The following is an 11,903-nucleotide window of genomic DNA, read 5'->3' on the forward strand; positions in this document are numbered from 1 at the left end:
ACTGCTGAGTTGGTAAGAGCGTGAGAATACATAATGTTAAGTAGTCGTCTTGTGTTGGAGAAAGAGAATCTTTCTGGAATGAATCCAGATTGATCTGGATGTACCAGAGCACTGATGTGGGAGGACAGTCGGTTAGCTAAGACCTTAGCAATAATTTTCTGATCAGAGTTAAGCAGGCTCAAGGGGCGATATGAAGCCACATTAGTAGGGTCTCTGTCCTTTTAAGTAAAAGACAAATACTAGCATCATATAGAGACTCAGGAAAATGCCCAACCTCCACGGAAGACCTGACCATACGCAGTATGAGTGGCGCCACCACGTCAATATGAGTCTTGTAAAACTCGATACCAAAGCCGTCAGGACCGCATGCCTTTCCACTAGAAAAGAGCGGATTGCTGCCCTTATCTCCTCCAGAGTAACATCACCATCTAGTTCCAGCCTTGCGGCATTTGTAAGAGTCGGAATCTCCAATGGTTGAATAAAGCGTGCGATATCCTCTGTAGATGCAGTTGTATTGGAGGCATAAAGTTTATTGTAGTACTGAAAGAAAGTTTTGTTTATTAGCTTATGATCTGTCAGAAGCTGGCCTGATGGAGAGAGTATCTTATTAATGGCTCGCTCGGCCTGCATTCCCTTCAACTGCCTGGACAGTATTTGATCTGCTTTGTCTCCCAGTTCGAAATACCTCTGACGCAGCCTCTGAATATCATCCATGACCCGCTCACCCAAAATACAGTTATATTCATACTTTAGATTCACAATCGAGGTAATTATGTGGTCTGAATTGGAGCGATGGAGTGTGTCTTCCAGTGTGGTTATTTGTTTCTCAATTTCCGCCAGACGATTACGTCTGACTCTCTTAAGATTGGATGGTATGATATATATCACCTCTTATCACAGCTTTGAAAGATTCCCAAAGTGTGGAATCCGAGACAGTGCCATTATCATTGTAAGCCAAAAAGTCTGAGATCTTATTAGAGACAAACTTGCCAAAGGAGCTGTCCAAGTACAGGGAGGGATTAAGTTTCCAATTGTACTGTGCTCTTTGGGTATCAAAATTAAATTCAACTGACAATGGTGCATGATCAGAGATGAGAATAGGGTGGTAGGTGGATTTGAGAACACGGGGTAATAAGTTTGAGTCAGCCAAAAAATAGTCAATTCTTGTTGAGGATTTGTGCACCGAGGAAAAAAAAGAATATTGGCTCTCTATGGGATGTTGATGCCGCCAGACATCAACCAGATCCAAAGATGCTGCTAACTTGGTTATAACCGATGTGGACTGCGATGGCGAGGCAGGTTTAGGAGAAGACCTGTCGAGGACAGGGTCGAGGTAGCAATTAAAATCACCCCAACAATGATCCTATATTCAGTGTGTTCCGCTACAAGATTAAATACTTTTTATAAAAGTCTGGACAGTCAAAGTTAGGTGCATAGATGTTAAGAAGGGCCAGGGGGACAGAATTAATGATGCCAGTAATAAGAACGTATCTCCCGCCTGGATCAGTCACCTGTGACTTAAATATGAATGGAACGGTTTTACGGATGAGAATGGCCACTCCTCTCGCCCTGGAGGTGAAGTTGGATTGATACACACACGACACCCATGATGTCCTCAAACGTCTCTGTTCCGTAGGTGAGATATGTGTCTCCTGCAGGAACACAACATCAGCAGACAGATCCTTCAAGTGAGAAAAAACTTTGCCCCTCTTGAGCGCCCCACCCACACCCTGCAGTTCCAGGTGATGAAGGTAATCGGATTCATAGCTGGCATGAAAGGAGCACCGTCAGAGAAAATTCAGAACGGTGGACAAAAAGTGTTGTCTGAGCTGAATAAGGGAGAAAAAGAAAAGGAAAAGAAGAAAGAAAGGGAGAAAAGAGAAGAAAGAAAAAACCACCCACCCACTCGTCCCTCCCCTCCCTGCCCCCCATTCTAGAACTAAGTGACCAAATACCGAACCAACCCCCTCCCACTCCCACACCGCAATGTAAAAACAACAGTGCTTCCCCTTAAGCTAAGGGAGGCTGCTGGGAGCTGACCCGAGCAGTACACTACGGGAACTACCATAACCACTCCTAAATAGGAGCAAGAACCCCGGAGATCTCCAAAATACAATGAACAGTACAAATAAAAACACCTGGACAATTCTAAGTTTCAGATTCAGGTATATAAAGACCACAAGGGGATATACAAACTAGTGAGAATTCAAGCTAACAAGAAGTTAAGTACTTTATGTATACCCGGAATGACCTCAGAGAATATAACATACAAGGAAAACATAACCAAACCTATTGTGCTTTAAGGTACAGGATTTACAATTTCCGAACAAGTACAACCAGTGAGCCTAGGTTGGGACATCTGCTGCGGCAGAGATGGAATCAGCGAAATGTTCAGCCTCCGCCAGGGAGAGAAAAGTCTTAACTATGTTGTTGTGTACAACCTGCAGCTTGGCTGGATAGCGTAGCGAGCACTTAGCGCCCGTGTCGGTTAGCTTCTTCCTCACGCTGTTGTAGGCCATCCGTTGCGCCACGACTTCAGCTGTGTAGTCAGGAAAGATGGACACACGGGCTCCGTTGTACATCAGGGGTGAATGCAAGCGGCTGAGTCGCAGAATGTTAGCCACGTCTCTGTCGTTGTGAATCTTTGCGATGATGGCGCGTGGTCGCTCCACAGGTGACGGTTTCGGCCTAAGACTACGGTGAGCGCGGTCAATCTTGATGGGCTTGACAAAATTATCCTTTCCGAGTACCTCCGGTAAGAGCCGTGAAATAAAGTCAGTAGGGACCTTGTTCTGCACCTTCCTTGATGCCAAGCACCCTTATATTACATCTGCGGGACCGACCTTCCAGATCACTTAGCTTCTCTCTCAGCAGAGCGTTAGCATCCCGGAGCTGACCACAGGAGGCTTCGAGGGCCGAGATGCGGCCATCAGCAGACGACATGGCTTCATCAATGTGTCGACTCGGCTCTCTATCTCCCGTTGTTGAGTTTGCACGGCGGTGAGAGAAGATTCAATAGTGTTGAAACGGCCCTCCATTGTCTTCTTTAGGTCATCAATAAGATCGAAAAGCTTAGCAACTTGCACCCCCTGAGCTGTGATAGCACCTAGGATAGCTTCGTTGCTAGCTCCGGACTCGGCTGGGCTGTCTCCTTCTGTGCGCCGTCCTTCTTCCCCATTTTGAGAGAGAAGAGTAAAAAAAATATTCCCAATCTCTTGAAGAAAAACAATATTGAATAAAGGGCCAGGTGTATTATGTTAGAGGCGAAGTTTGGGGAGATAATACGGAGCCTCACAAAAAAGCGCCTACTCCATTGCAGCGCTCCAGCGCCCCCCGATCTTAGTCATTTTAAGTGAAGGTGCAATAGCACTACTTTGGTGGATTAATTTGGATTCTTCCCTGAGACAAGTTTTTTTGTAATTCTTTCTAAATCCTCTGAAATTACCTATCATTTTTAAGGGTTAGAGGTAACATTTTAGTTGTATATAATTTTATTTTTGACACTCTTCATACATTCCGTTGTTCATACAGAAATTTTGGCTGTTGATATATTTTGTGGTGCAATGGAATTAAATGTAGACTTTTCCTGACTATTAAATCTGCTCCTGTGAGGCAAATTGAGCAAATGAGAAAGTGAGTAGGGTGTCAAACTCGCCAAACAAAAATTAAGGCAGACTTGAAGGTAAGTAAATCTGCCATATTTAATGAGAAACATAAGAACGTGTTTCAGCGTCGTACCACTCAGATGTTTTGGCTAGAGGCTATGTCTGTAATTCCTAACATGGTTTCTCTATTACAGCTTAAAAAATAAATAAGTAAAGTGATCTTTGTGTGGGGAAGTGAGCAGAGATTAGACCTTGGGACACAGATCCTCTTTTAGTGTGCCCTGGAACATATAAGACGTCAACAAGACAAATCCAAATGACTTAATTCTCTGTAATTGACATGGATGTTAATTGTAGATGATGTAAGCATATTTTCCATTGGGAGGGTGTGTTGATCGGTGTACTTTATAAACATGATGAATCCCACTTTCTTTATTTCTAAGTTATAGGTCTTGCAGATTTTTTTTCATTCTTTTTTTGAATAAAAAACAGTAAGATTTCTAACAAAATATTACTGTGTTAAGATTTTGTTAGTTTTTTTTTTAAAATAAATTTGTCCCTCCATTTGTTTTTGCAGAGTAAGGGAAATCTTAATTTTTAGCATAACTTCTCACCTTGTCAAATAGGACAGACTATGAAAAATAATAACTACGTGGAACTGAGGAAGTCAAAGGAGACATCCCTTGAGATCTAAGCCAGGGCTCACCTTCCATATAGGCAGCCATGGAACTGGCAGAAAAACTTTGACCTCATTAAGACACATTTTTATTTATAGGCCACCCTGAAATAGACACATCAAATGAAGGATTTTTCAAAGATAAAATAAAGCAGTTTTTTAGACTTGCATCACATATATGTTGTAGAGGAGACAATGTTTTACTTCTTTTCCCAAGTTGTAAACAGGGAACAACAGTAACTTGCTTGATGTGGCTCTAACCCAACCATTACTACCATTTAAGTTTATTGAAAGTTTTAAATGTACTGCTGTGTCTACTGTTAAATTTCCCTGAGATGACATAAAGAAAAGAGGAAAAACTAAATACTTCTCAAAACAAGTTTTTGGTCTTAAAATACAACATAAGAATAAAGAATGCAATGTTTTTCCTCCTCATGTTGTGCAACTGTCATACAACATCACAGAATATACAGTAACATCCAGTAAAATTACTGTGTATTTTACTATAAATTACAATACGTGTTCAGATAATCTTTAGTAATCATTTTTCATTAACGCTTCATTAACACAGCATTTCTTTATAATTTTTTTTAAATTAATCGGAAACAAATTTCTCCTAAATTTCACAACCAAATCCAGAAAGTATATCAGCAACCTGGATTTACTACAACAAGCACAAATAATATATTGCCATAGTAATTAAATGTTGCTTGAAAGTAGATGTGTCACTAAAAAAGACATGCAGAGATTTGAACATTGGAAATTATGATTTCAGATATCTCTCACATTAACACATATCAATATGTTAATGAACACAGAACAACCGCCTTATAAATGTTGTTAACTGCAGTGATGTTAAAGTTGAAGTTTCTCTGGACAAAATTCTAAAGATGTGCTTATGTTTTTGTTGAGCATTTTCTTTTGGCCAGGCCAGGATCTCCTCACTTTTGGGTTTTCCTTCTTTTTTTGTAGTTCTGGATTCAGGGCTGCAAAATACCTTTGTGCAGTGTGAAGACATGCAGTCATACAGTTTGTATTGCAACTGAATACAATCACTGAAAATGTTGTGCGGTGGATGACCAGCCAAGGCAATAATGAAGCCTGAGTTTTCAGAGACACACAATAGAAATGAGAGATGCAATTCAACATCACAAACTTAAAAGATATGGAGGAATTGTTTGTGCAGTCTTCAATCCAATTACAGCTATCACCAAATTACTGTTTATTCTTAATTTCAAATATGTCCTTTTCTTACAGGTGATATGTCAATAAATGACTTCTTGGCAGTTGAACAACCTGTGCTATATTTAATTTAAGAATTAAATATCTTGTCAAATAATTAACTCTTTGCTTATATAACAAACCTGCAAAGTACAGTTGAAACCAGAAGTATACAGAGAAAAAAAAATATCTCAGGCATTTTTTCACAAACACAAAGAATGGTGAAACTTATCAGTTTGATCATAATAGTACAATAACAAAATAGGTAACACTATTTGACGTGTTGTGAATAAGGTTGTGACAACTTGTCGTTAACCAAGAAATCACAATCTGACATAAATGTGTTACAAAAGTATTATTGATTAAACTTTAAAAATTATGTAGCTTTATGTCATTAAAGTAAAAGTTCAATCAGTAATACTTGTCTAACAAATTTATGTCAGATTATGATTCCTTGGTTAAAGTCAAGTTGTCATAAAGACATTTTGATTAATGTCAACATTGTGTTAAAAGTGTCATGATTTACGGAATGACATTTTATGACAAGGGTCATAAATATTCATGAAGACTTACTCATGTTCATGGCAGGTGTTAAGTCATATTTATGACGGTGTCATGAGAGTCTTATTTACAATAAAGTGTTACCAAAACGTAACACTTTACTATGAATTTAAGGCTCGGGTGGTTTGGGATCAATCAATCAATCAATCAATCAATCAACCATGGAATAAACAACACATTGTTACATATTACATTTCAAATACAATTCTAAACAGGTGCGTTTTTACTTGAGATTTGAAGGAAGTCAGGGTTTCTGCTGTTTTACAGTTTTCTGGAAGTTTGTTCCAAATTTTTGGTGCATAGATGCTGAAAGCTGTTTCTCCTCTTTGGTTCTGGTTCTGGGGATGCAGAGCAGACCAGAACCAAAAGACCTGAGAGTCTGGAAGGTTGATACAACAACAGCAGATCTTTGATGTTTTGTGGTGCTAAACCGTTCAGTGATTTATAAACTAACAACAGTATTTTAAAATCTATTCTTTGAGCTACAGGAGTCAGTGGAGGACTTTAAAACTGGTGTTATGTGGTCTATCTTCCTGGTTCTAGTGAGAACGCGAGCAGCAGCTTCTGGATCAACTGCAGCTGTTTGATTGATTTGTTGGACAGGCCTGTGAAGATGCTGTTACAATAATCAATGCGACTAAAGACAAACACATGGATGAGTTTCTCTAGATCTAGCTGAGACATTAGTTCTCTAATCCGGCATTCTATCACCTGTTCTTCAGGTGATAGAATGCCGACTTTGTAACTGTCTTTATGTGGCTCGAAAGGTTCAAGTCAGACTCCATCACTACTCCCAGGTTTCGGGCCTGATCACTAGCTTTTCAGTAAATATTAGGACCGCTTCTCAGCACCAAAAGCCCAGAGGATCTTGAGTCAGACAAATCCCAAACAGATATCTCAAGCTGTAAAAAGAAACTTTGCAAGGTGGTTAGTATTGGTCTGGCCTCGCCATCACCTTGCTGTGCAACTCAGCCTGAAAAAAATCTAGCTTACAGCACAGTCTGGGCTTTCTCCTCTCCTATTCGATTCCCTCTGGTGGTTTTCCTGCCAGACTGATCAGCGAACAGATGGAAAAGTTGTGAATGATGATGTTGATTTTCTGTGCTGCCTTAAAATTGTACTTTGCCTGTAGTTTTAGCAATGGCAGTGAGCAAAGCCATTCCGTCCATACTGGCTACACTTCCAAATACTGAATTAACATAAACAGCTGCCTCATTCGGATCGGCACTTCTCTCTTTACCGTGAAACATGGTTGTTCAGAGTGCAGGACATTTCTGGTAAACTTCATACTGTCAAACAGGTGCATTGCATATTTAATGGGCAAACATTAGCAATTATGTAAAATTTAAAATAGGAAGCATTAGGGTTTCTATTAGCAGGAGCCCAAACCCTCTGTATAGAAAATAGTGTAGGACAAGGGACTGGTTTTACCAGGCTGGTGTTGGTCTACCAGTCCATTAAAAGTCTGTTCTTGATTTTACAGTGTCCATCTTTCTTTTGGACAAACATTATTTGTTTCAATTGAAAATATATATATCAAATCACATTTAATGGATGAGTTTTATAAGAAATGTATCATATAAATGTACCTTTAGATAGCCATAAAAAAGCCACCAAGGTTCAGTTTTCAGACAGTATGTGTGCTTTAAACTAGCACAGATTTTGTAACCACAAATAGATACATAGTTTTTTTTTGCAATTTGTCATATAGCCACAATTTGTTCATAGCACCAACTACAAAACATAAATTCTTTTTGTTTTCCTTAAAGCTGCTACTGCAAAGCTGCTCTCTGCATACTACAGTTGACAAGAACACATTTTCTGTGCAACTCTTGCTTTCATGCTTAAATAAAAAAAAATATTCAAGGTCATGCAGTAGCTGAAGTTGAAGATGGGAGGAAATTATAACAGCTCTGTAAAAAAAAACACTATCTTTTTCACAGTGTTTCAGCTTAGAAACCACATTGATGGCTGTGAGTGTGAACAGAGCTCATGAGAGATTTCACCTCAAAAAAAGCATATCTAGCTCAGTTCAAGAGCAGCATCTATATTCTCTTTCCTAGAGGAAATACAGTCACACAGTTTACATAACCAGAAAACTGTATAGATGGAGGGATGTTTCATAATCTATGATTAAATGACTCCACTGAAAAAAATATATATATTTGTATGTGAACTTCACAATTAGCTCCTTAATTAAAATCTGTGCTTATTTCTCAATAGGGCAGACTCAATTGTCTCAGGATTGCAAGTACACACACTCCACAATATTGCCCTTAGAACTGCTTTTAATCCAGTTGATAAGCTGCATAAGGTGAGAGAATATTGATTGCAGGGCATAACATGTGTAATGAACGATAATGAAAACAGCTTTGAGGGTATTTTACCCATGAAGGAGTCTAAGCAATCCCACCATACTATGATAGGTGCATAGGTGTAATTTTTGCACCTATGCAAAAATGACCAGTTAAATTAATTAATTCCTTTGATGATCAAATAATTTTTGCTCACAAAGCATCAATCTTCAAATGTCTCATAAGTGAAATAACTGTAATTTTTTTGGCAATTTTTCTAATTGAGGCAGATTTTGTAAGAAGGAAACCTGCCAGTGACTAATGCTGGCTGATCTTGACTTTGGCATACCTCCCTCCCCAGTTGTTTTATAATCGAGGTTGCCATTTATCATTGTCATTACTTTTATGGTAATTTACAACCAACGTGCAAAAGAGCATTAAACTAGCCATGACTTTGCTGAAAACATGTTTGCTTTCAGAATATTTCAAGGGAATCAAACACATGAACATCTCACAATTTTGACTTTATAATGTATGCTTAAATGACATTGAATACCTCAGCAGTGGTTTTTTCTGTTTGTTTTTTTGTCTTTTACGGGTTATCTATTTCAATTAAAAAAAAAAAAAAAAAAAAAAAAAAACATTTCCCTAATGAATGCGCTCCATTTTGCCAGAAACACAAAGACATAAGACAGCCATTATATAATTTAATAGCTGGAAGTAAATTACAGTTAAAGACCCCTTTGTTTTCAGAACGTTGCATGAAGCCTTTAGTAAAAACCTGAAAATCTTGCAATTATGCACTGTAGCTTAGGCTAAATTAAGCTTGGTGATTATATCTGTTTATGTGTTTGTGTTTACCATTGTATTCTATGCTGCCACTTGAGCTGATCCAGCCCTAGAGCATTTTGTTCAGCTGACATTTTAATATACTGCAGTCCATCACCCCAACAGTGGGAGATACCTGTGCAATAAAAGCCTTGCTAAACATACAGTATAGCCCATAACACTAATGTTTACCATGATGCGTCCATCTTTTGTTTGGCAAATTCTCTACATTGCTGGCATTTAAAAGCACAAGCTTTTGTGTCCTTTCAGACAGGAGCTCTACATATTTGACAAAGAAGTTTAAAGCTTAACAGCTGCTGATTAATCTCGATGGGTCTAAATTTCTGGCTAGTGCTCAACCGGTTATGGAGTTGGATGCCCAGCATACTTAAAACCTCTTTTGCATCCACTTGACAGCTGCAAAGAGTAAGTGCCAGTTCTGCTTGTTAAGCTGCTTCTTTCTACTCCTTCTACAGTTGTGCAAAAAGAGAGAATAAATCTGAAGAGCATCTCGCATTCAAGCTGCTACCAGTTAATTACTGATTGATTTGTTTTTATACTGTGGTCCTGTAAAGATTTGGTGCAGATCAGCTGCACCAAATCAAATTAAAAGAAATGAGGTAAGGTCACTAATACAAAAAAACAAACATCCTTAGATTATTTTTCTTTTGTTTGCCATGTATTCCATCAGTTTAGAAGAACTATGTTACCTTGAAATAGGTGGCAATAATAACATCAGGTACAATGTTTTTTCCAGCCACCAAGGTTCAAGTCCACTGATAGCAAAATAATGACAAATCATCATTGTTATAATTATTTTTTTGACAGCATGTTTACAATCATGAAAATTAATTCATGCTATGTATTAAAGTTTATTCTTGTAAACTCTCCAAAATTCAAATGTATAAATAATCATATTTTAAAAAATATTTAGAATGAAGTAGTCATAATTTACATGTTTAGTAATCCAACTATGTGAAGGGCAATATTTATGAACATCCTTCGTTTTACTTTTTATTGCAAAGTAAAACTTGAAATAGTCAAGATATGTTATATTCATACATTTTTCACTTTATATAAACCTTTATTTACTTTGCAAAGGCATTGCAAATTGTTCTGCCAGCTCTGCAAATAATGTGAGGTCTGTCCTTGGTGCACCTGTCTTGCTCTTCTGTGTGTGTGCATGTGTGTGTAAGTGAAATATATATATGCTGATTCAAAGCAGCTGCTGCACAAAAGCAAGCTTATTGAAACTCAGTTCTTTTGAAGCAGAATTGAGAAAAAAAATGTTTTCTCCTTTTAAAGATGGAACCAAATATTTATTTTCCTTTTCTGCTTTTCCAGATTACGTGAAAACTATTTGTCAAGGTGTGTACATGAATGTGCATTTTCATGTGTGGTCCTTCTTTCTTCTAAATTAAATGTGTAGTATACTGAAAAGTCACTTTTAATGCATGTAGTAATCATGATTGCTTTATTAATCAATGTATCTTCATTGCCAATGGTAAATTATTGACATTTTTATTAAGAAGGTTTATTCAAAAGAGCAACTTACAATTTCATTTTCTGCTCAAAAGTATCTTCTGAGTATAACAGCATCAACATATTTTCAGTGCTTTCAGATCAATCTCACCTCTAAATATAAAATGATCCAATAAGTGACAAAAACAAGGTTTGTGTTTTTTGGTTGAATGTCCTCGTTAACCAGAGAGGATGTGCTTTACAAATGAGGTATAGTTGATACACCCATTGGCATCCTCCTGTCCAGCCATCAGTCTGTCCACTTCGTCTTCTGTCATCCTCTCGCCAAGCGTTGCGAGCACATGGCGAAGCTCTGCTCCCATAATGGTGCCGTTGCCTTCTTTGTCAAAAACCCTGAGCCCTTCCACAAAATCCTCAAAGTTGCCTTGATCCTTTGCACGGGAAATGTGTTGAAGCATTGGCAGGAAAGTCTCAAAGTCCAGCATTTTAATGTTCATGTCTTCTGGCCGTGGCTTCCCAAGGACTTTCAGTACATCAGCGTTGGTCGGGTTCTGGCCCAGAGCTCGCATCACATCCCCACACTGGGCATACGTGATCTTCATTTCCCCAGTTGGTGTGCGGTCAAACAAGGTAAATGCCTCCTTGAACTCCTCAATCTGATCAGTTGAGAACTCGATAGCAACACTCTTTGGATCAAAGTCAGGCTCCTTGGGCGGTTCAGGAAGTGGCTCTGGAGGAGGTGCTGGTTTAGCAGCTGGAGCTGCATCTTTCTTCGGTTCTGGCTTCTTGGGCTCAGGTTTCTTCGGTTCAACCTTCTTGGGTGGCATGCTAAAAAGAAATGTAGGTGTTTGAGCTGGGACTTGGAGAGAAATGAACAAGAGGCTGAGCAGAGCTGAAATGACTCTCAAGCACAGAGGGAACCTCCTCTTTCCATGTTTTATATGTGCTGTGTCTGGGGAGCAGCCTAGCAATTTCAAACACCTCACTATAAAAGGAAGAAACCTAAAATAGATGTAAAGTGATGTCAACATTAAGTATTGTTCTCAGCTGCTGTCATCTAGCCGACAAGGCTATTTGCTGTCATTAGTGGGGGGTACAGTTACATTAGTCTGGAAGGGTTCTGCTTCCCTGATGGACAAAGGGATTAGTGTGAAGCCAGTGATCAATCCAAGGTATGAAAATAACTTTGCAATTAAATATAGAAATGTCCTATGCTTTCTTAATGATTTAAATTTA

General features: G+C 38.6%; 1 protein-coding gene across 1 annotated transcript; it reads right to left on the reverse strand.

Moving 5' to 3' along the window:
* Positions 1-10,640: 10,640 nt before the first annotated feature.
* Positions 10,641-11,595, reverse strand: LOC129366322 (myosin light chain 4-like). Its single transcript, XM_055040104.1, has one exon. It carries the CDS (start codon positions 11,492-11,494, stop codon positions 10,886-10,888), a length of 609 nt encoding a protein of 202 aa, XP_054896079.1. The 5' UTR covers positions 11,495-11,595; the 3' UTR covers positions 10,641-10,885.
* Positions 11,596-11,903: the final 308 nt, after the last annotated feature.

This window comes from Poeciliopsis prolifica, unplaced genomic scaffold, assembly GCF_027474105.1.
Source record: "Poeciliopsis prolifica strain line A6 unplaced genomic scaffold, Auburn_PproV2 SCAFFOLD015, whole genome shotgun sequence".
Classification (NCBI taxonomy): domain Eukaryota; kingdom Metazoa; phylum Chordata; class Actinopteri; order Cyprinodontiformes; family Poeciliidae; genus Poeciliopsis; species Poeciliopsis prolifica.